The sequence below is a fragment of the Loxodonta africana genome, chromosome 8 (genome assembly GCF_030014295.1).
Source record: "Loxodonta africana isolate mLoxAfr1 chromosome 8, mLoxAfr1.hap2, whole genome shotgun sequence".
Classification (NCBI taxonomy): domain Eukaryota; kingdom Metazoa; phylum Chordata; class Mammalia; order Proboscidea; family Elephantidae; genus Loxodonta; species Loxodonta africana.
The window spans coordinates 91,875,977-91,899,188 of record NC_087349.1 but is presented as its reverse complement, the minus strand read 5'-3'; the positions used below and the strand labels follow the sequence as shown (position 1 = coordinate 91,899,188).

General features: G+C 46.4%; 1 protein-coding gene and 2 pseudogenes across 3 annotated transcripts in view; all 3 read right to left on the bottom strand.

The window, feature by feature from the left end:
- Nucleotides 1–23,212, bottom strand: part of MINDY4 (MINDY lysine 48 deubiquitinase 4) — a 158,431-nt gene that overhangs the window by 1,270 nt on the left and 133,949 nt on the right. The window contains exons 16-18 of one of the 3 annotated variants that reach the window (XR_010322748.1): nt 20,451–20,631; nt 19,752–19,824; nt 14,380–15,510 (exon numbers count right to left, since the gene is read on the bottom strand). Coding sequence is in view for 1 of the 3 variants with exons in the window: in XM_064290116.1 (XP_064146186.1) it covers nt 19,752–19,824; nt 20,451–20,631 (254 nt within the window). In the remaining 2 variants the exon portion in view is untranslated. The remainder of the gene's footprint in view (nt 1–14,379; nt 15,511–19,751; nt 19,825–20,450; nt 20,632–23,212) is intronic. The other 2 variants (XR_010322747.1, XM_064290116.1) reach the window with 2 other exon arrangements.
- On the bottom strand, nt 537–3,136 carry LOC100671353 (oxysterol-binding protein-related protein 9-like; annotated as a pseudogene).
- Nucleotides 1,483–7,010, bottom strand: LOC135232252 (oxysterol-binding protein-related protein 9-like; annotated as a pseudogene).

Sequence of the window (23,212 nt, the reverse complement as noted above, 5' to 3'; positions counted from 1 at the left end):
AAACATCCAACTTTTCATTTAGCAACTGAGTACATTATTCGTTTTCATCAACCAGGGACTCCAGTCCAGGGTTAGATACAATTTAGTAATAGTTCATACCAAAGTTATTGTAGGTAAGACCATGATTCCCTAATGCTTACTTTAGTACATGGTGCTAATTTTCTAAAACAACTCAGAGTGATCACTATTTACAGTAGATGAAGTATTTGTGCAAAATTTGTACATCTATCCCAAGATTACATGAGCTAGGAAACGGATGTCATATATGACAGCAGCAGCACTAGAGCACCAACTTCGAGGTTGGGATTTATAAGTGCTTTTCAAAAGCGTGAGGTTTGGAAAGGGAGCAGACATCTTGATTTCAAAATCTGGAGTTTTTCTAAGGACTGAAGTCAACATCGTAACTGCCGCAGAGGAGGATTCTTGTTTTAATTGCACATCTGCTTTGGAGAGTCCAGTACCTCTGAGATGGGAGCCGCCGCGATGAGGAAGGAGTGGACATGGTTCTCCCAAAGAAGGACTGTCACATTCCCAACTTAATGCTTGGCAACACCAAGGTGCTTCAGTAATGCCTCATTATTAGCGTCACATTCTCCATCTTCATGAAGTTAACTAGTCTCCCGCCGTATCTCCTCCTTCCTCTCTCAAGCTTCTGCCCCTGATCGTAATTCAAATCTGTGCTTTGCTTCGGTTACTTGGCACTGATCTCTTATATTCAGGTTGAAAGTAACATTTCTCCAGAGGCAGCGAGATTTGTACTCACTCTGATTTTCTGACATACTCACTTTCTTCTTGGTTACAGATAATTCCTTGTTATCTATAAAGAATGTATTTTTCCCTGTGGCATATTACACCATTCCATTCTGCCTCAGTTGAGCGAAAAGACTTCTTGTCATTTGGAGAAAAAAAAAAATCTCAGCTGTAATTCTGTGCCTCTTGCCTCCATAGAAAGGTTTAGTGTAGAAGGTGATACTTCCTAGCCCATTTTGGAGCAATTTCTATTGTATTCTCCTCCCAGCTCCACCCAGCCCACTGTGAGGACAGGCCTTCCGTAATCACTGGGGAATGTGAGAATGTAGCATTGTTCACAGTCTAGACAAGAGACACAGTCCTGCCTACGTTGTGCATCCTAACTGACGTCTCAAGGAATTTTGATTTCATCTGTGTATGAGCACTGAGTTGTGTCTTTTGGTTAAAATACTCAGCGTAAAAGACTGAGATGGTGGATAATAGGAATTCTGCTCAGCCATGAATATTACAATCTTTTTGTAAACCCAGAGAACTTGGCCTTCCAAAACTACCTCTTTGCTCTCTTCAGGCTGATTTGTTAATTTCAGTGACACTGATCCTTTCCTTCCTGCAGGAAAGGGCGAGGTACCATGTCACCACCTGAGCCATCTGGTCCCTGGGGTCCTTCTGCTCCTTGGTGCTCACAAAAACGCTGGCATACATTTCTAAAAGAGATCGTTTTTCAACCATAAATGTTGGAATAACTACCTCGTAAGATTCATTCCTAGGCTAACCCGTGACAAGAGACGCGTAATAACGCTCTCGTGCCTTCCCACTGACTCATCATCTCATCATCTCTACCTCATGTGAACTGAAAAGGTGGGCATCGCCTGTTTCATTGGACATGAAAGAATTAAGTGATTCTGTGATGTCTGGGAAGGAGCCCTGGTGACACAGTGGTTAAACCGAAAGGTAGGCAGTTCGAACCCATCAGCTGTTCCACGGGAGAAAGACGTAGCAGCCTGCTTCCACAAAGATTGTTGTTGTTGTTGCTGTTAGGTGCCGTCGAGTCGATTCCAACACATAGAGACCCTATGTACCACAGAATGAAACACCACGCAGTCCTGCGCCATCCTCACAATCATTGTTATGCTTGAGCCCATTGTTGCAGCCACTGTGTCAATCCATCTTGCTGAGAGTTTTCTTCTTTTTCCTTGACCCTCTGGTCTACCAAGCAAGATGTCCTTCTCCAGGGACTGACTCCCTCCTGATAACATGCCCAAAATTATGTAAGATGCAGTCTCGCCACCCTTGCTTCTAAGGAGGTTTCTGGTTGTACTTCTTCCACAAGACAGATTTTTTCTCTCTTTTGGCAGTCCGTGGTATATTCAATATTCTTCGCCAACACCACAATTCAAAGGGGTCAATTCTTCTTTGGTCTTCCTTATTTATTGTCCAGCGTTCACATGTATACGATGAAACTGAAAATACCATGGCTTGGGTCAGGCACACCTGAGTCTTCAAGGTGATATCTTTGCTTTTCAACATTTTAAAGAGGTCTTTTGCAGCAGATTTACCCAATGAAATGTGTCTTTTGATTTCTTGACTGCTGCTTCCATGGCTGTTGATTGTGGATCCAAGTAAAATGAAATCCTTGACAACTTCAATCTCTTCTCCGTTTATCATGATATTGCTTATTGGTCCAGTTGTGAGCATTTTTGTTTTCTTTATGTTGAGGTATGATCCATACTGAAGGCTGTGGTCTTTGATCTTCATCAATCAGTGCTTCAAATCCTCTTCACTTTCAACAAGCAAGGTTGTGTCATCTGCATAACGCAGGTTGTTAATGAGTCTTCCTCCAATCCTGATGCCCGGTTCTTCATATAGTCCAGCTTCTCACATTATTTGTTCAGCATACAGACTGAATAGGTATGGTGAAAGGATACAACCCTGACGCACCCTTTTCCTGACTTTAAACCACACAGTATCCCCTTGTTCTGTCCGAACAACTGCCTCTTGATCTATGTACAGGTTCCTCATGAGCACGATTAAGTGTTTTGGAATTCCCATTCTTCACAACATTATCCATAATTTGTTATGATCCACACAGTTGAATACATTTTGCATAGTCAAAAAAACACAGGTAAACATTCTTCTGATATTCTCTGCTTTCAGCAATGATATCCCTGGTTCCACATCCTCTTCTGAATCCAGCCTGAATTTATGGCAGTTTCCTGCTGGCATACTGCTTTTGAATGATCTTCAGCAAAACTTTGCTTGCCTATGATATTAATGATATTGTTCAGTAATTTCCACATTTGGTTAGATCACCTCTCTCGAGGATGGCATAAGTATGGATCTCTTCCAGTTGGTTGGCCAGGTAGCTATCTCCCAAATTTTTTGGCATAGACAAATGAGCACTCCCAGCACTGCATCCATTTGTTGAAATATCTCAATTGATATTCGGCCAATTCCTGGAGCCTTATTTTTCACTAATGCCTTCAGTGCAGCTTGGATTTCTTCCTTCAGTACCATCGGCTCCTGATCATACGTTATCTCTTGAAATGGCTGAATGTCTACTAATTCTTTTTGATATAATGACTCTGTGTATTCCTTCCATTTTCTTTTGATGCTTCCTACATCATTTAATATTTTCCTCATAGAAGGCTTCACAATTGCAACTCGAGGCTTGAATTTTTTCTTCAGCTCTTTCAGCTTGAGAAATGCAGAGCGTGTTCTTCGTTTTGGTTTTCTAGCTCCAGTTCTTTGCACGTGCCATTACAATACTTCACTTGGTCTTTTCCAGCTGCCCTTTGAAATCTTCTGTTCAGTTCTTTTACTTCATTATTTCTTCATTTTGCTTTAGCTGCTCGACATTCAAGAACAAGTTTCAGAGTCTCTGCCAACATCCGTCTTGGTCTTTTCTTTCTTTCTTTCCTGTCTTTTCAATGACTTCTTGCTTTCTTCATGTATGACGTCCTTGATGTCATTCCACAATTCATCTGGTCTTTGGTGATTAGTGTTCAACGAGTTAAATCTATTCTTGAGATGGTCTGTAAATTCAAGTGGGATATACTCAAGGCTGTACTTTGGCTCTCGTGGACTTGTTCTAATTTTCTTCAGTTTCACCTTGAATTTGCATATGAGCAATTGATGGTCTGTTCAGTGGTTGGCCCCTGGCCTTGTTCTGACTGATGATATTGAGCTTTTCCATCATCTCTTTCCACAAATGTAGTCAATTCCATTCCTCTGTATTCCATCTGGCAAGGTCCATTTGTATAGTCACCATTTATATTGGTGAAAAAGGCATTTGCAATGAAGAAGTCGTTGGTCTTGCAAAATTCTATAATGCAACCTGTGGCATCGTTTCTATGACCAAGACCATATTTTCCAACTATCGATCCTTCTTCTTTGCTTCCAACTTTGGAATTCCAATCACCAGTAATTATCAATGCATCCTGATTGCATGTTCGATCAATTTCATACTACAGAAGCTGACAAAAATCTTAAATTTCTTCATCTTTGGCCTTATGGGTTGGTGGGTAAATTTAAATAATAGTTGTATTAATTGGTCTTCCTTGTAGGCATGTGGATATTATCCTATCACTGACTGCATTGTACTTCAGGATAGATCTTGAAATGTTCTTTGAAATGATGATGAATGCAACGTCATTCCCCTTCAAGTTGTCATTCCCAGCATAGTAGACCATATGACTGTCTGATTCAAAATGGCCAATTCTAGTCCATTTCAGCTCACTAATGCCTAGGATATCAATGTTTATGCATTTCAGTTCATTTTTGACCATTTCCAATTTTCCTAGATTCACACAAAGATCATAGCCTTGGAAACCCTATGGAGCAGTCCTATTCTGCGCTATAGGGTCACTATGAGTCAGAACCAACTTGATGGCAATGGGTTTGGTTTTTGTTTTGTTTTGTGATGCATGGTGGGGAAAAAGTCCCTGGGTGGTACAAATGGTTAATGTGCTCAGCCACTAACAAAAAGGCTGGAGGTTCAAGTCCACCCAGAGGCACCTTGGAAGAAAAGCCTGGTGATCTATTTCTGAAAAATCAGCCACTAGAAACTCTATGAAGCACAGTTCTACTCTGATACACATAGGGTCACCATGAGTCAGAGTTGACTTGATGGCAACTAGTTCTTAACTGATGGTATCTAGATGCTTTGTTTCCTGAGCTGCTGTGTGCCAAGACTGAAACAGAGCCAGAGAAATCTCCTAAGTGCTTTGGGGATAAACCACTTTGCTGGAATTTATCAGCACCCCAGAATTCCTTTTCACTGCTAGAATTAGAGAACTCTCGACTCTATTTGGAGAGAAGTTGACATGACTTGGAGAAGCTAGACTGCTACTAGGCGGTGAGAGCTTACTGCCTGTATATTTGATGTTAGAGATTGATGATGTCCCAGGGTAGCTAATACTAATACCACCTGTAGAGGAGAGGGACACGACTCTAACTTATACAACTGAGCACATTCTGGAGGTAAGACTGTCTGGGAAGTCATGCTGATCAGAAGTGCCAAGGACTAGGTTGATATTGTACATCTGCTGGGGTAATGATACTTTGCAGCAATACAATGCAGTTTTTAATTGAATTCTACCATGCTATTTGAGAGTTTCCATTTTCTTTCTCTGTTCTTCATCTTTGTAGTTTTGGAGCTTGTCAACAAAAAACTATAATCATTCTTTCAAGATTAGTAAGCAATCATAAACATCAGCCTCTGTAAGTTTCTTATCAAAGTGTTGGACACTAGGAACAAATCCTGAATCCAAACCCCCAGAGGGTGGCAAAAGGGAGACAGAGAGGAGAACGATATTCCTGCCCATTGTGATGACCAACTCCCCACCCTGGGCAGGCAGCAGGGACCCAGATTTGCATTTTTTAAATAGTCAATCTGACTGTCCATTTTTTTGTTTTGTTTTTAAACAAACAGGGAAACTAAGGCCTAGACCGGGGTGGTTTCTTGCCTCAGTCACAGAATTACAGGAAGAGTCAGAAATAGACCAGATTTGCTATATACTTCAGTCCCTGGAAGGTGTAAGCTGTTATCACGCTCCACTCCAAAAGACTGGAGGTTAGAGTCTACCCATTGGCACCTCAAAAGAGAGGCCTGGAGATCTACTTCTGAAAAATCAGCAATAGAAAACCCTACGGAACATAGTTCTACTCAGACTTATGTGGGAATGGGGTCACCATGAGTCCAAATTGACTCAATAGCAACTGGGTTTTTTTCGGTTGCTGTATTCCTAAATGACCCACCCTTCATTCTGCCCCTCTCCATTCCTCTCAGCTTTTGCCATCCTCACCCCCACAGGTGGGCCACAGTTTCTCGACTCAGGAGCTCTCAAGTCATAAACCTCTCAGATCCTAACCAGAATGAGGTTTCGCTTCACACAGGGGTGAGTCATACTCATCTGAGCTGAGACAACATCCGTGTCACACCAGCAGCCATTGGGTCTTCCTGTCAGGCTCTTGAGTTTGTGCATTGTTTGGGACTTTTTATAGACAGTTACTAACCCTCCCCAACCCAGCCAGCAGATGCAAAGGCAGGGAGAGCATCAAAGCACCAGAGAGAAGCAGTGCGCAATTAAGGATAGAAAAATCAAAGCAGAAGCATTTCAAAAACTGATGAAATGGAGAAATGACAGCTGTGCATACATAGGGAATGAGTTGTTCTTCAGTAGGAATGTCTATGAGTTGGTCACAAAGTCAGATAAGAAAGCGTCAGCGTATGCAGGCAACACTTAAAGACAGGCAAGGAAAGGAGAGGAATGAAATGGCAGTGCTTCCAAGTGCCTTGGGAGAAGAAGCATCAAAGCCCCAAGCTTATTCACCTAGAGTCAATTCAGGAGGCTGCTAAGAGCCTGAGAGTTGAGAGCAGGCTTTCTCCACCTTGGCACCATGAAGGTTTAGGGACAGACAGACAATCCTTTGTGGTAGTGGCAGTCCTGTCTCTGTAGGATGCTTAGAGCATCCCTGGCCTCTACCCACTAGACGCCAGTAGCACCATCCCCGCCAGTCCTCACAACCAAAGATGTTGCCAAACATTGCAGCACATCCCCTGGAGGGGATCAAAATCACCCCCTGTTGGGGACCACTGGCTTAGACGTTGGGATCAGTGAAAATGCGGTGGTCCCTGGAGCTCATGTTGGCTCAGCATCACAGAGAGGACCCATATCATAGCTGCAAATGAAGGCTTTCCTGTTCCAGTGGTCCTTACTCCAGCAAGGGGGCAGTTACCCACCTCATCAAATACTTCATAAAAAAAAAAAAAAAAAAAAAGATGCCCGGAGGCAGGGCCAAGATGGCGGAGTAGTCAGATTCTTCCGGTGGTCCCTCTTACAACAAAGACCCAAAAAAACAAGTGAATCAATTATGTACGACAATCTAGGAGCCCTGAACACCAAAGGCAAAGTTGAGGAATAAGACTGAGTGGCAGGGGGAGGGAGATATAGTTCAGAAGCAGCAAGGATTTGCCAGACCTGACTGTGGGAATCGGTACGCTGCAGGCCGGATCTGCTCATGCGAGTGTGGTGAGACAAGCAGTGGCATTAAGGATGCGTTTTCCACATTGGGAGAGACCAAGCGGCAGAGAGTTCACTCACACCTCCAGAACCAGCAAAAAGCATACTCTTGACATAGGATAAGTACTTGGGTCTAATCCAGCATGTGGACTGAAAAACACCCTTTTGGAAAAAACTCTCTCCTATTTAACTGACCCCTCCCCGCTCTGTACCGGGCCCCAAGCCAGCTTCAGTGATAGCCATTTCCCTGGGCTGGAAGTAAGACCTGTCACGTGCCCTGAGCCATCCTCCCAGCATTGGAGAAGGAACAAATTAACAAACAAGGGGAGAGAATAATTTGCCAGCTCCCCTAAGCTGGGAACTCAGGGCGGAAAAAGCTCCTTTGTCAAGGCACAGGGATAAATGGTCCATGGACTTTGAATGCCTTTCACCCCTGCATAGACCTGTGTGGACCCATTTCACCAGTATAGGCCCTCATTAGCACAGTACAACAGGGTATAAATCTGAAGTCTAACTTCAAGTGTTTCAGCTATATGGTGGAAAGGGAGGTTTGTGACGTTTAACACCACTCTGCCTATTAAGCAGGCTCCTCACCTACCCACATCAGGGGCCTGAGGACTAGAGGCTTCACCCACACCACCTAGCCACCCTCAATGGGGGTCCAAGGATAAGTGCGCCTCCCAGTCCTTACAGCCAACAGTATTGGGTGCCCATAGACTGGCTGTAAAACCTACCCACCTAGGTGCTGTAGGGAACAGGGACATGCTTTCCTTACAGACACTCGGGGCAGTTGTCAGTTCCCTGCCTTGCTCAGTATGTGACCCCCCTACTGAACCAGATACCTGTGGCTACATCAGTCACCCTGCACCACACACACTTGGTAACTGACTGCCTGGACATACGAGATGAATCCATACAAGAAAAGTAAACAGACTCTTGGGCTCATACACCTAGTAACGGCTCTAACTACCTGGGGACAGGACCTTAGAGCTTCAAAGGTGCTAATAATCAAACTAGCTCGCTGAGCAGTGTATTTGGGCATATCAAAACAAAACAAAACAAGAAGTGAGGATGAAGTAAGCAAACATAAAATAAATAATACAATAACTTTTTGATGGCTCAGAGATAACAGTCAATATCAAATCACATAAAGAGGCAGACCGTGATGGCTTCACCAAGCTCCCAAAACAAAGAATGAAGAAATCTTCCAGATGAAGAGAGCTTGCTGGAGCTACCAGAGGTAGAATACAAAAGATTAATATACAGAACTCTTCAAGAGATCAGGAAGGAGATCAGACAAAAGGGAGAACAAGCCAAGGAACACATAGACATAGCATTAAAGGAACTTAAGAAAATTAGAGAAGAGCATAATGACAATTTTAATAGACAGCAAGAATCCATACAGAGACAGCAAACAGAAATTCATAAGATTAACAATAAAATTTCAGAATTAGAAAACTCAACAGAAAGTCATAGGAGCAGAATTGAGGAAATGAAAGTCAGAATTAGTGAGACTGAAGATAAAGCACGTCACACCAACATATTTGAGGAAAAATCAGATAAAAGAATTTAAAAAATGAAGAAACCCTAAGAATCATGTGGGACTCTATTAAGAGAAATAACCTATGAGTGATTGGAGTACCAGAACAGGGGGGATAACAAAATACAGACAGAATTGTTGAAGATTTGTTGGCAGAAAACTTCCCTGATATTGTGGAAGATAAGAAGATATCTATCCAAGATGCTCATTGAACCCCACACAAGGTAGGTCCCCCCCCAAAAAGTTACCAAGACATATTTTAATCAACTTGAAAAATTCAAAGATAGAGAGAAAAGCATATCCAGCAAACAACAATCAAAAAAGAGCAGGAGTGACAATATTAATTTCTGACAAAAGAGACTTTAAAGTTAAATCCACCAAAAAGGATGAGGAACGACGCTATATAATGATTAAAGGGTCAATATTCCAGGAGGACTCAACCATAATAAATATTTACACACCCAACGACACAGCTCCAAAATATATAAAACAAACTCTAACAGTCTCAAAAAGAGAGATAGATAGACAGCTCCACAATAATAGTAGGAGACTTCCACACACCACTTTCAGTGAAGGGCAGAACATCCAGGAAGAAGCTCAATAAAGAAACAGAAGATTTAAATGCCACAATCAGCCAACTTGACCTCATAGACATATACAGAACACTCCACCCAACAGCAGCCAAGCATACTTTCTTTTCCAATGCACATGGAACATTCTCTAGAATAGATCACATACTGAATCATAAAGCAAGCCTTAACAGAATCCAAAACATCAAAATATTACAAAGCATCTTTTCTGACCATAAAGCCGTAAAAGTGAAATCAATAACAGAAAAAGCAAGGAAAAAAAATCAAACACATGGAAACTGAACAACATCTTGCTCAAAAACTACTGAGTTATAGAAGAAACTAAGGATGGAATAAAGAAATTCATAGAATCAAATGAGAATGAAAACACTTCCTACCAGAACCTTGGAGACACAGCAAAAGCAGTACTCAGAGGTCAATTTATAGCAATAAATGCACACATTCAAAAAGAAGGGCCGAAATCAAAGAATTATCCCTGTAACTCAAACAAATAGAAATGGAGCAGCAAAAGAAGCGCTCAGGCACCAGAAGAAAGCAAATAATAAAAATTAGAGCTGAATTAAATAAAATAGAAAACAGAAAAACAACTGAAAGAGTTAACAAGACCAAAAGCTGGTTCTTTGAACAGATAAACAAAATTGATAAACCAGTGGCCAAACTGACAAAAGAAAAACAGGAGAGGCAGCAAATAACCCAAATAAGAAATGAGATGGGCAATATCACAACAGACCCAACTGAAATTAGAAGAATCATAACATAATACTATGAAAAATTGCATTCTAATAAATTTGAAAACCTAAAGGAAACGGACAACTTTCTAGAAACGCACTACCTACCTAAACCAACACAAACAGAGATAGGACAACTAAATAAAACTATATCAAGAGATTGAAAAGGTAATTCAAAAACTCCCGATAAAAAAAAAAATAATAAAGCCCTGGTCCTGATGGCTTCACAGGAGAATTCTACCAAACTTTCAAAGAATTGTTAACACCACTACTACTAAAGGTATTTCAGAGCATAGAAAAGGATGGAATACTCCCACACCCATCCTACGAAGCCAGCATAACCCTGATACCAAAACCAGCTAAAGACACCACAAAAAAAAGAAAATTACACACCAATATCCCTCATGAACTTAGACACAAAAATCCTCAACAAAATTCTAGCCAATAGACTTCAACAACATATCAAAAAAATAATTCACCATGACCAAGTGGGATTCATACCAGGTATGCAGGGATGGTTCAACATTAGAAAAACAATCAGTGTAATCCATCACATAAATAAAACAAAAGACAAGAACAACATGATCTCATGAATTGATGCAGAAAAGACATTTGACAAAGTCCAACACCCATTCATGATGAAAACTCTCAGAAAAATGGGAATAGAAGGGAAATTCCTCAACATAATAAAGAGCATTTATACAAAACCAACAGCCAAAATCATCCTAAATGGAGAGAGTCTGAAAGCATTCCCCTTGAGAATGGGAACAAGACAAGGATGCCCTTTATTCCCACTCTTATCCAACATTGTGCTGGAGGTCCTAGCCAGAGCAATTAGGCTAGAAAAAGAAATAAAGGGCAACCAAATTGGTAAGGAAGAAGTAAAAGCATCTCTATTTGCAGATGACATGATCTTATGCACAGAAAACCCTAAAGAATCTACAAGAAAACTACAAAAACTAATAGAAGAGTTCAGCAGAGTATCAGGATACAAGGTAAACATATAAAAATCAGTTGGATTCCTCTACACCAAAAAAGAGAACGCCAAAGAGGAAATCACCAAACCAATAGCATTCACAATAGCCCCCAAGAAGATAAAATAAAAAAAAAAAAAAATACTTAGAGATAAATCTAACCAGAGACATAAAAGACCTATACAAAGAAAACTACAAGACACTACTGCAAGAAATGAGACCTGCATTAAGTGGAAAAACATACCTTGCTCATGGATAGGAAGACTCAATATTGTGAAAATATCTATTCTACCCAAACCGATCTACAGAGACAATGCAATCCTGATCCAAATTCCAATGACATTTTTTAATGAGATGGAGAAACATATCACCAGCTTCTTATGGAAACAGAAAAGGCCCCGGATAAGTAAAGAATTACTGAAAAAGAAGAACAAAGTGGGAGGCCTCACAACTACCTGATTTTAGAACCTATTAGACTGCCACAGTCAAAACAGCCTCATACTGGAACAACAACAGATACATAGACCAATGGAACAGAATTGAGAATGTAGACATAAATTCATCTACCTATGAGCAGCTGATATTTGACAAAGGCCCCAAGTTCACTAAATGGGGGAGAGACATTCTCTTTAACAAACGGTGCTGGCATAACTGGCTATCCATCTGCAAGAAACAAGACCCGTACCTCACACCATGCACAAAAAACGAACTCAAAATGGACCAAAGACCTAAATATAAAATCTAAAATGATAAAGATCCTGGAAGAAAAAATAGGGACAATGCTAAAAGCCCTAATACATGGCATAAACAATATACGAAACATTACTAACAATGAACAAACACCGTAAGAGAAACTAGATAACTAGGAGCTCCTAAAAATCAAACACTTACGCTCATCGAAAGACTTCACCAAAAGAGTTAGAAGACAACCTACAGACTGGGGAAAAAATTTTGGCTACGAAAATCTGGTCAGTGTCTAAACTCCAAAATTTACAAGATACTGCAAAACCTCAACAACAAAAACACAAATAACCCAATCAAAAAATGGGTAAAGGGTATGAACATTTTACCAAAGAAGACATTCAGGTGGCTAACAGATACATGAAGAAATGCTCGAGATCATTAGCCATTAAAAACCCAGCACCATTAGAGAACACAAATCAAAACTACAATGAGATACCATCTCACTCCAACAAGGCTGGCATTAATCCAAAAAACATAAAATAATAAATGTTGGAGAGCCTGTAGAGAGACAGGAACTCTTATACAGTCCTGGTGGGACTGTAAAATGGTACAATCACTTTGGAAATTGATTTGGCACTTCCTTACAAAGCTAGAAATAGAACTACCATACAATCCAGCAGTCCCATTCCTTGGAATATATCCTAGAGAAATAAGAGCCCTCACACGAATAGATATATGCACACCTATGTTCATTGCAGCACTGTTTACAATAGCAAAAAGATGGAAACAACCAAGGCGCCCGCCAACGGATGAATGGATAAACAATTATGGTATATTCACACAATGGAATACTACACAACGATAAAGAACAACAATGAATCTGTGGAAGATCTCTAACGTGGAGGAATCTGAAATGCACTAGGCTGAGTAAAATTAGTCACAAAAGCACAAATATTGTATGAGACCACTATTATAAGAACTCAAGAAAAGGCTTAAACACAGAAGAAAACATTCTTTGATGGTTATGAGGGTGGGGAGTAAGGGAGAGGGATATTCACTAATTAGATAGTAAAAAAAAAAAAAAAGAATTATTCTAGGTGAAGGGAAGGGCAACACACATTACAGGGGAAGTCAGCACAGCTGGACTAAACCAAAAGCTAAGAAGTTTCCTGAATACAACCAAACACTTCGAGGGACAGACTAGCAGGGGCAGAGGTCTGGGGACCATGGTTTCAGGGGACATCTAGGTCAATTGGCATAACAAAGTGTATCAAGAAGACGTTCTGCAACCCACTTTGGTGAGTAGAGTCTGGGGTCTTAAAAGCTAGCAAGCAGGCATCTAAGATGCATCAATTGCCTCAACCTACCTGGAGCAAAAGAGAATGAAGAACACCAAAGACATAAGGAAATCACGAACCCAAGAGACAGAAAGTGTCACATAAGCCAGAGACTACATCAGCCTGAGACGAGCAGAACTAGTTGGTGCTCAGCTACCACCAATGACTGCCCTGCCAGGGAACACAAGAGAGATTCCTGATAGAGCAGGAGAATAGTGGAATGTAGACCTCAAATTCTAGTAAAAAGACCAGACTTAATGGTCTGACTGAGACTGGAGGATCCCCAGAGGTCATGGCCCCCAGACTGTTAGCCCAAAACTAAAACTATTCCTGAAGCCAACTCTTCAGACAAAGACGTAAAATGGTACTGGTGATGAGTGTGCTTCTTAGCTCAAATAGACACTTGAGACTAGGTGGGCAGCTCGTGTCTGGAGGTGAGATGAGAAAGCAGAGGGGGAGAGGAGCTGGCTGAATGGACACGGGTAACACAGGGTGGAGAGAAAGAGTGTGCTGTCACACTGTAGGGAGATAAACTAGGGTCATATGACAATGTGTGTATAAGCTTTTGTGTGAGAAACTGACTTGAATTGTAAACTTTCACTTAGAGCACAATAAAAAAAGATGCCGGATGGAGCCTGCATCAGCAAGGAGAAGAGGCAGGCCTGGTTTTAAAGCCTCTGGGGCTGACTCACACCTGCTTGGTACACATACATCCCAGACTCCTCTGAATCACTTGGAATTTAGAGACTGATAGGCCAGTGTGCAGAGGTTTCTGTTCAGCACCCCAGCCACTCTCAACCACTAGCAGCTCTCTCTTAGCAGAGTGCTTTGGCTATGCTGTGCCCTCCCCTGGAATGGCCATCATTGTCCCCGCCTGCCAGCCTTCAGGACCAGATCCATGAGACCTCCTTGGGGAAGTATTATCTGACTACTGGTGCCAAGCTCTCCCAGGGTCTGTCTCCCCCGCCAGACCTGAGCCCCTAGAGGGCAGAGATGGTTTCACTGGCTCCATCTCCTTTCTGGACTCGAGCTCAGCGCCTGAGTAAGTGTGGGTGCTTGGGAGATGCTGCACAAGAACATCCCACCCACTTCTCTCCACACCACCACTCCCACTTCTGCACCCTGCTGGGAACCAGTCTTCATTCACACTTTACTCTCCCTTCCTTTGATCCAGGTAGTCACAAAGCCCTGCCCATGGTCCATCTCCAGTGGCTCTTGTCCCTTCCCCACCACCCAACTGTACGGCCTCACTTACCCCGTACATGTCTAGTAGAGCCCCTTACAGCTTCCAAAGGGAAGGGAATGCTTCAGCATTTCTTCTCAGAACCTCACACCAGCTCAGGAAAGGGATCATTATACTCAACTGACAGATGTAGGAACTGAGGCCCAGAGCAAGGCAGACTTTCTGAGGGTCAGTCAACGTGCAGCAGCAGAGCCAGGATTCAGCCGAGACCTCTAAACTTCTGTCCCAGGCTCTTTCCCTGCACCACAGCGTCAGCGTCCTGGGGACCCAACCAAGTCAAAGAAAGACCAGGCAGGTGTGTTGTAAGGGCTGAGGGCAGGCGTCAGAAGAGGGGCGGTTGGCATGGATGGTTGGTGTGGTTGGAGCACCCATGGAACCCTCCCTTGGTGGAGGAGCGGAGAAGTGAACAGGACTCCTGGGTGTCAGCAGAGGCACAAAACCGGAACAACCCCTCAGGCAGGGGGTATCTCGGAGGGAAGTGGGTGCTCAGCTCCAGCCCCTCGGCCGGCCCCGGTCCCAGCTGGAATTATATTTTCAATCTCTCATCTGCACCTCCAAACAGAAACATCTGTGCCCCAGCCCCAGGGCCCGGTTATGAGTTCTTTCCTCTTTTCTCTGGACTGTTGACAACTGTCTCATTCTTTCTCACTCCAGTGAGGTTGGAAGCTTGAGAGAGGTTACTGAGTGTCTTGTTTGGAAATGTCCATAAATGAGTGTGTTTTTGCTGAGATGCTGAGGGAATCGCAGGGAGGGCAGGCAGGGGACAGACGCTGCATTCCTGACACAAGCAAAGGTAAGGGGAGACTCTCTGAGGCCGAGACATGCGTCACACCGTGAGCAGAGGTGGCATGGGGATCCAAGCATGGTTCACATTAGGATGCTCTTCTCCGAAGGCAACACCAGCAGTCTGATCTTGTGCAACATCACCGTGGCAACGAGGCCAGGCGGCAGGAAGTCACAGTGCCCGCTCGGTGACCTTCCACTGGGTGAGATAGCGAGGGCCTCCACTCAGTCCCTGCCTGGTTCGTGACTCAAGATGTGGCCTGGGGCACCAGCCTCCACTCTGGAGACCTCGGTTTCTTGGTCTGTGAAAGGAAGGGCTCTGCTGGGTGGGAAGTTCCTGCATGGTGCAAGCAGTTAACACTGTGAACCAAAAGGTTAGCAGTTTGAGTCTATCCAGGGGCACTTTGGAAGAAAGGCATCCAGAAAATCAGCCACTGAAAATCTATGGAGCACAGTTCTACTCTGACAGCACAGGGTCATCGTGAGTTGGAGTTGACTTGACAGCAACTGGTTATGCCAGGTGGGGTCTAAGGGTCTTTCTGTGGATCCAGCTGAGTTGCCAGCTGGCCGTGTATGTGGTGTGTTGTGTGCTGGGGCAGGCTGAGGGATGGGGCTCTTACAGAGCAGCTGGGCTGGGTTTGAAGGTGGGCGGTGTGTCCTCCCCTGGCTTGACCTGACTTCTATCAGACTGTGAACTCTTGAGGGCAGGAACCAAGTCTTATTCAGCTATTTCTTCCATGGGTCCCAGCCCTGGGGTTCCATGAGGGTTGAGCGGTGGGAGGGATCCCCCACCTGCCCACCTAGGTTGGTCTCTCCTGTACCCTACTCCCGCCAGCAAGATCAACCAGGTGGCCATGAGTGCCCAGCTGAGTTTGAGGAGGTGCTTGGGATTCCACTCTGGCCTTTAATGACTACGTGAATGCAGGCCGTGGCACCCGTGTACCCCCTGCCTGCCCAGGCGGGACTTCCTAACGGGCAGCAGAACTTGTCCCCCAAGGGGTCAGTGACTTCACTGGCCCTGGAGGCCACTTTCCCTTCGAGCTGCTTGAGAATTTGGGATGAAAACAAAACGCAAAGCCTTTGTAATCCAACCCCTCAGAACGGGATTCCAGGAGGCTGGGATGCTGTTTCCCATTACAGTGGTATGTTATCTGATGGATACCAGAGGGGGCAAAGCAACTTTCCCACTATTCGCTCATACCCTTGGCTTTTCCCAGAATAATGCTGGGGAACGTATCACCATGTGAATTATCCAGGGAGACCCAGCATAACAGGACAAGTAATGGAAGTAGGACAGGCAGACAGCTGGCAGGTGTCAGGTAAGTCCTAGCAGGAGGATGGACCATTCACACCTGGCAGTGAGGGACAGCCCCTGGAGCCAAGAAGACAGTAGCCCTGGTCTGGTACCTTACTACTGGCTAGAAGCTGGGGGAATCTGTCCCTTACTCAATACCTGACTCTCACAAGACAGTGGAGTAGACACTACCCTCACAAGTCACTAGAGCCAACCAACCAACTGACCCAGTTGTGGTTGAGTAAATTCCAAGTCATGGCAACCCCATGTATTACACAGTGGAATTGCTTCATAGGGCCTTCAATTGCTGTGATCTTTTTTGGAAGTAGATTGCCAGGCCTTTCTCCCCAGGCACCTACGGGTGGATTTGAACCACCAACCTTTTTGTTCGTAGCTGAGCACTTAACTGTTTGTGCCACCCAGCAGTCCTCAAAGTTTGTTCCTTGGACCAGCAGCATTAGTGTCACCTGGGAACTTAGTGGAAATGAAAATTATCACCCCTCCTCTAGACCCATTGAATTGGAAACCCTGGGGTGGGGACCAGAGATGTTTCAGCATGTTCTCCAGGTGGTTCTGATGCAGGCTAAGGTTTGAGCCACTGCTCTTGGGCAAATATTTCCAACAGTGAGCCATAAAGGATAAGGGGGTGCCAAAATATTAATCCCCTCAGCATCAGGGGGCTTCGTGGGGTCCCCAGGCCAGTTGTCCCTAACTGTGCGCTGCACAATATAATAATTTTCTCTCTGTTAAAGAGTTGGGAAACACTGGTCAGGGAGATGCTCAGTCTTGCCCAAGCTCACATGTAGTGATGCTCAAGTTCAAACTACCTGCCCAGGCTGAGGGCTCACTTCTGACACAGGTAGCTTCTCCAACTTCCCATGTCACTTCACTATCACCTGCTAGCAGGTGACCATGGGGAAAAACACAGAATTCTTGTCTTCCATGCAGGAGACCTGGGTTCAGTTCCAGGCTAATGCTCAAGAGCAGCCACCACCTGTCTGTCAGTGGAGGCTTGCCTATTGTTATGATGCTGAACAGGTTTGAGTGGAGCTTCCAGACTTAAGACAGACTAGGAAGAAAGGCCTGAGGATCTGCTTCCAAAAACCAGCCAGTGAAAACCCTATGAATCCCAACAGTCTTATCCCATTGTATGTAGGGTCACCATGAGTCCAGGGCCAACTCAACAGCAGATTACAACAGGTCCTTAGGGAAAGGAGCAGGGAGAGGATCTTGGGCCTTTATTCACACTTGGATGTCTCTGGATGAGTTCGCTGTCACACCAGCTCTGGGCAAGTGGGACAGGCCAGATACCCAAGTCATCCTCAAGGAATTGTCAATTAGGGCTAACCCCAAGAAGTCCACTCCCCTGGGCCCATGCTGGGAGGTATGTGGATGAGTCACATGACAGATGGTTCTTGCTGATGCTTGGGGACAGAGGAGTCACTCCAGAGGGGCAACTGGAGAAGTTCAGGGGCAAGGGTAGATTAACCAGTAAGAAAGGTACACAAGGGTTTATATTAAACAACATATGCACAGGCTTACTTGTGTTTACTTTCTAGTCTGTACTGCACAATTTCATATGGGTTTCACCACATCTTTGATCACATAAATCAGGGGTGGTGGGCCTCCCACCAAGAGATAGATACCATACAGAGATAGTTAGAGGGGCCCGAGGTGGCGGTCCAGAGCTCTGCTCAGCTGGTCCATTGTAGGGCGGTCTGCAGGAAGGACACCCTCGCCTCCCATGCTCTCCTGCGGTCAGGCCAAGGCCAGTGTCCTGTCCTTTCCTCATTGCTGCGCCTTCTCTCATCACATTGAATGAGTGGCCCTTTGTACATGAAAGGAGAGCGACCCACACATGTGGCCTTAATCCTGCCGATGAAAGAAGTGTGGGCACGTGACCCTGCAAGAATGCTTTGTGCCTGGCCAGGGGCGGTCCACGGATGGATGAGCAAGTGCATGGCTGTAGTCAAAACGTCCTGGCAGCTCCTCCTATTTCCCCTTCCTGCTTTTTCCACGATGCACATGGAGTTCTAGTTCTCTCTGCTGTCCCATTCAAGGGCTCAGTTGTCTTTGGGCAGGTGGCAATGCTGGGCTCCAGGAGAGCATCCAGCCCATGGGCTGCCCTGGATCTCAGGCAGTCAGTGGCTCAGGACTTTGATCATAGTCCACGGCCCCCACCGAAGCCCCCAACCATTCCACAAACAGAAAAATGGAGACAAGCCTGGGGCCACACTCAACGACACACAGCTGAGACAATAACAACAAGAGCTAACCTTCGCATAGTACACAGTAATGTCCAGGCACTCCCCTAAGTACATTTAACCCTGACGACAACCCTGGGAGCTAGCTACTGTCATTATCCCCATTTTACAGATGAAAAGGTGAGGAACAGAGGTGAAGTCCAACGGCTCACAGCCAGAAAGTGGCAGAGCAAGGACTTGAATCGGAAGCCCGGCTCCAGGACTCCTGCTAGTGACCACTACAAGTTCTGCTGTTTCCACAGAAGAAGGGACTAGAATCCAGGTCTCCCACCTCCCAGGACTATTCCTCCCACTGCACCATGAGGCCTCCAAGTCACTACCCAAAAGGCTTTGTGAGGGGCCTGCCTGAGCTGGGGTTTCCTGGTAGCGACACCCACACCAGCCCTCCAGAAGTATGGCCCAGCCCCTGGTCTGGTCAGTGACCACAGTGGACTCTGGCCTGTGCTTCACCCTCCCTGCTAAGTACAAAGGGGCTGGACTAGAGAAGCCAAGGGCCCCTACCCTGCCTGTGAGGCCCTGGGGCACCTCTGCTCAGCGTGCCTAGCACTTCAACCTGTACCAGAAGACGGGCTGAGGCAGCCTCCTCCCACCTTCTCCCCCTTACAGAGGTGCTGCCATTCCAGCCACCTGGAGCTGCACCCCAGGCCACCCCATCTTCACTCCTGCTCAAGCCTCACCACACATCCACCCCCACCAACGAATGTACCTGTCCTTCCACCTTTGGGCCTAACAGTACTCTCCACCTCTGGTGGCTGCCACCTCGGAAGAGGAGGGGCCTCCTGCAGCACCCAATTACTCCCACCCCCTCAGAAGCTCTGTTAGCCCCCCAAGTTACACATGACCACAGAATTGTATATACATATGTTTTTGGTTTATGTATAAGCCCCAGCACTGCATCCGTGCACTTTGTGGGTCTTGCCTTACCACACCACCCTGACTTGGCACAGCCCAGAGGGTTGTCCTCCTTCCTGCAGCCCGAGCACGCCCACCCCACCTCTGGCTGCTCAGGGTGAGGTTTGCAAACCAGAGACAGCCTGACTCACTTGGTCCTGATGCAAAGCTCGAGGGGTGGAACAAGGTCATTGTCTCTGTCTTCAGGGACAGTCTGTGTAGTATCTGGAAGCAGGAGACAGAGTGAGGCACGCACACAGGTCAGCCAGGGAGCCTAGTCACATAAACTTCTCCGTACCCTGCACTCGCCCTGTGTCAGCATAGGCAGAGCCCCCAATTCCTGGGATCCTTGTCTTCTGGTACCCGTCTCCTCTCCTCCATCCCCATGGGCTCTACCTCATCCCAGGCCCTTCACTTCTCACCTAGATGACCACAACATCATCTTCATTGATCCCCACCTCCTGGCTCTACCCCACCCCCAGAGCCCGCTTCAGCTACTCGAACAGTCTAGGGTACATCTGATCCCATCACTCCCCCGGCTCCAAAACCTTCCATGGCTCCCCAGTACCTGAAGAATAAAATCCTAACTTTTCAGCATGGTCTTTGGGTTCTTCCCCATGTAGTTTCAACTTTACCTTACACCCTGAATTCCATCAGTTTCTCAATGCCCAGCTCCGCCCTGCCCCCTTCCAGGGGGACCCTGCTAGCATTTGCCCTCTGCTCCCCCAGCCCTGACACTGGAGTCTGTGTTTTTCTCTGACTGCCCCAAGCAGGTGTGCTAGGACTGGTTTTCCTGAGCAGGCTGGAGGCTCCCCAGGACAGGCACTGGAGGAGGGAGGAGAGACACCTACCAATGGTCAGCCGGATCTGGTCCTGCTGGTTGGCCAGCCCGTCGTAGTAGTACAGGTCAAAGAGCCGCTCAGTCCTCCAGTTCCGAAGCAGCTCCAGCTGCAGGCCAAAAAGGACACTGAAGTGGCTCTCGCTGCACACCACCCAGATGGGGAACCTCGGGGTCTTCAGGAAGCAGCCAACCTGCAACGAATGAAAGGTGTGGACAGGGATGCCAGATGTCATGTGCCATCCCTGGGGAAAAGGGCCAGGCACCCTCTGTCCAACCAAAGCAACAATGCCCTCAGAGAGGCACAGCCTGTGTGCAATGCAGGGGAACTCTTGTGCTGTTCACAGACATAGGCTTGTATCCCAGAGCTGTCCCTGCCACTGCACACAGGGCTTTGATGCACAGACAGTGGGACAGAGATGTCCCGGCCTGAAATCCAGTGTAACCCTGCCCTTCATCTCCCCATTCAGCTGGTACCCAGGGATGCCTGTGCTGCCACAGAAAGCTCCCTCACACTCACTTGTCCTCCCCAGGTCTGCTCACCCTCCCGCTCACCTGAACCATGACAACGACCTCCTGACCAGTCCTTCCCATGTCCTGCTCTCCCCATCCACCCAGCCACCTGGAACCTCTCCCCAGTCCTCAAACGAATGCCAACACTGGAGCCTCTGTGCCCTTGAGTTTGCCATCCACTGGTCTAGAGCACTGTCACACTTCTCCTCCTCTTTGAGATCCTGCATCGTCCCAAATTACCCAACTTGCAAGCACAAATCATGTCCTCCTTCCAGCTCCCAGGGGCACATCACTCTCTACCACCCTACCTCTCTCACAGTGCATCATTCTGCCTCATGATGACAACTTTACCTGCATATTGTACGTGAGATTATAGCCTCAGCACCAAGAGTAGGGTGGATACATAAATGTTTGAGGAATGAAGGTGCTTGTGGATAAAGCGGAACTTGACCTAGAACTGCACATTGAAGTACAGGTAAAACTTGGAGCCAGAGGGAGAAGGTAGGAAGGCCTCAGGATGAGCAGTCTGTGGGTGATGCCAGGAAGGAATGTCTAGGGAAGTTCAGGGGATAGTGCGACACACAGGCAAAGGAGCAAGGGGGGATGGGGCCAAGGAAATACCAGCAAAAGGAGTCTGAGCTCTCGTCTGTAGGTGACAAGGGATTCCTTTGGAAAACTCCAACCAGGGGTATTCCATGGTAAAAGGGTGCTTGGAAAGATGGATACAATGGAATAAGCAGCAGGACTATAAGTGTGTCACTAGGGTTTCCAGCTTGGGCCGCAATAGGGAGAGAAGTGGGCAGCACCCCCTGTGAGCCCCCTGCTCAGAAGCTTGGCTAGGCCCGGCCTGCCCTCTGCACCTTCCTGCCACCCGCGACACCCTGGACAGTGCCTCTCCCTACCCCAGGCCCTGTTTTATTCAGCTATGTACATGCTGTGGGCCAGGCTGATTCCCAGCCTAATCCCCACCAGCCCCAGTGAGATGCTTGCATGCTCAGGTATTTGCAGCCGCAGCCTGTGGATTAAGGAAAGAATGGGAATTATTTTTCCAGTGGGGAGAAGGGCATACTTTTTCTGCAGCCCATCACAGAAGAGTGGCCGGCACTCTTCCCCGGGCCCCTCGAAGCCCGCATCAAGCTCTCTCTGGGCTGGGGAGGATTCAGACAGAGGGCCAGAAGAGCCTGAAAGCTGCCTCATCCACAGGGGGGTGTACGAGGATGTTCTTTACAATGTGCTAATCATTATTGTCCATGTGTCCCCTCTCTGTCATCACCATGCCCTGGGCAGCAGGGCTGGCAGGTCGGCAGCCCTGTGTGACCGTCAGGGGTGTAACAAGGGTAAGGAGCACACAGGGGCAATCTCTAAATTGCCCCACCCCCACCTCCACCAATTTCAAGGTGAATAGATGTTGATAGCTGCTATGCTTCAGCAGAAACACCTTATCCCCTCTTGTCCAGCTGCCTCAGCTGAGGCACCTTTCATATTTGTGGCGCCTCAGAATGACATTCTGCACCTTGTCTGATGCCCCCTTGGACTTGCGCCCAGGGGTAAGTGCCCCCACCTGCCACCTCCGCCCCTACGCCTCTGGTGACTTGGCCAAGTCCTGTGCCCTCTCTGGTCCTGGCTTTTCCCATCGTAGCATGAAGGACTGAGCTCCATCTCCAGCAACCCTTGAAGCAATGGAGAAGCCTGAAAACGTGACTGCACAGCTTGCTCCTCAGTGGGATGTGGGGGAATTAGATGCCTTAAAGGACGTGGCTGGACGTGCCCAAGCTCCACTGCAAACTTGGCATCCATTCTGTGCTCACAAGAGGCTTTTCTGGTGAGGGCATCGCCTGGAACAAGGAGCCTTCGATATTGGAGACCCAGGGCTCATTCACTGCAGGAAAAAGAGCCCTGAAGCCAAGCAGAGAGCAGGCATTTGCATAATCAGCCACCCTGAATTTTCCAGCAGAGGAACCAAAGGGCAGCTTGCCATCTATACAACAGTCAAAAGATTAAGGGCAAACAAGCTGCCCAGAGAGTTTATAAATGAGTTTTTTCATTTAGGAGCCCCCTTCCAAGTGGATGACATTTTCCAAAGATGGAATTTACTTCCATTGGGTTCTCCAGTAGGTGACCAAAGGCCTGGGGCGGGGAGGGGTACCTTTCCTCCAGCACAATCTGAGGCACCTTCTCCTGGTGGGTGACCTTACAGCACAATTAGGGACCAACTTTTAAATGGTGATTCTTAATCTCCTGGCAGGGGAGCCTGTGAAGGCC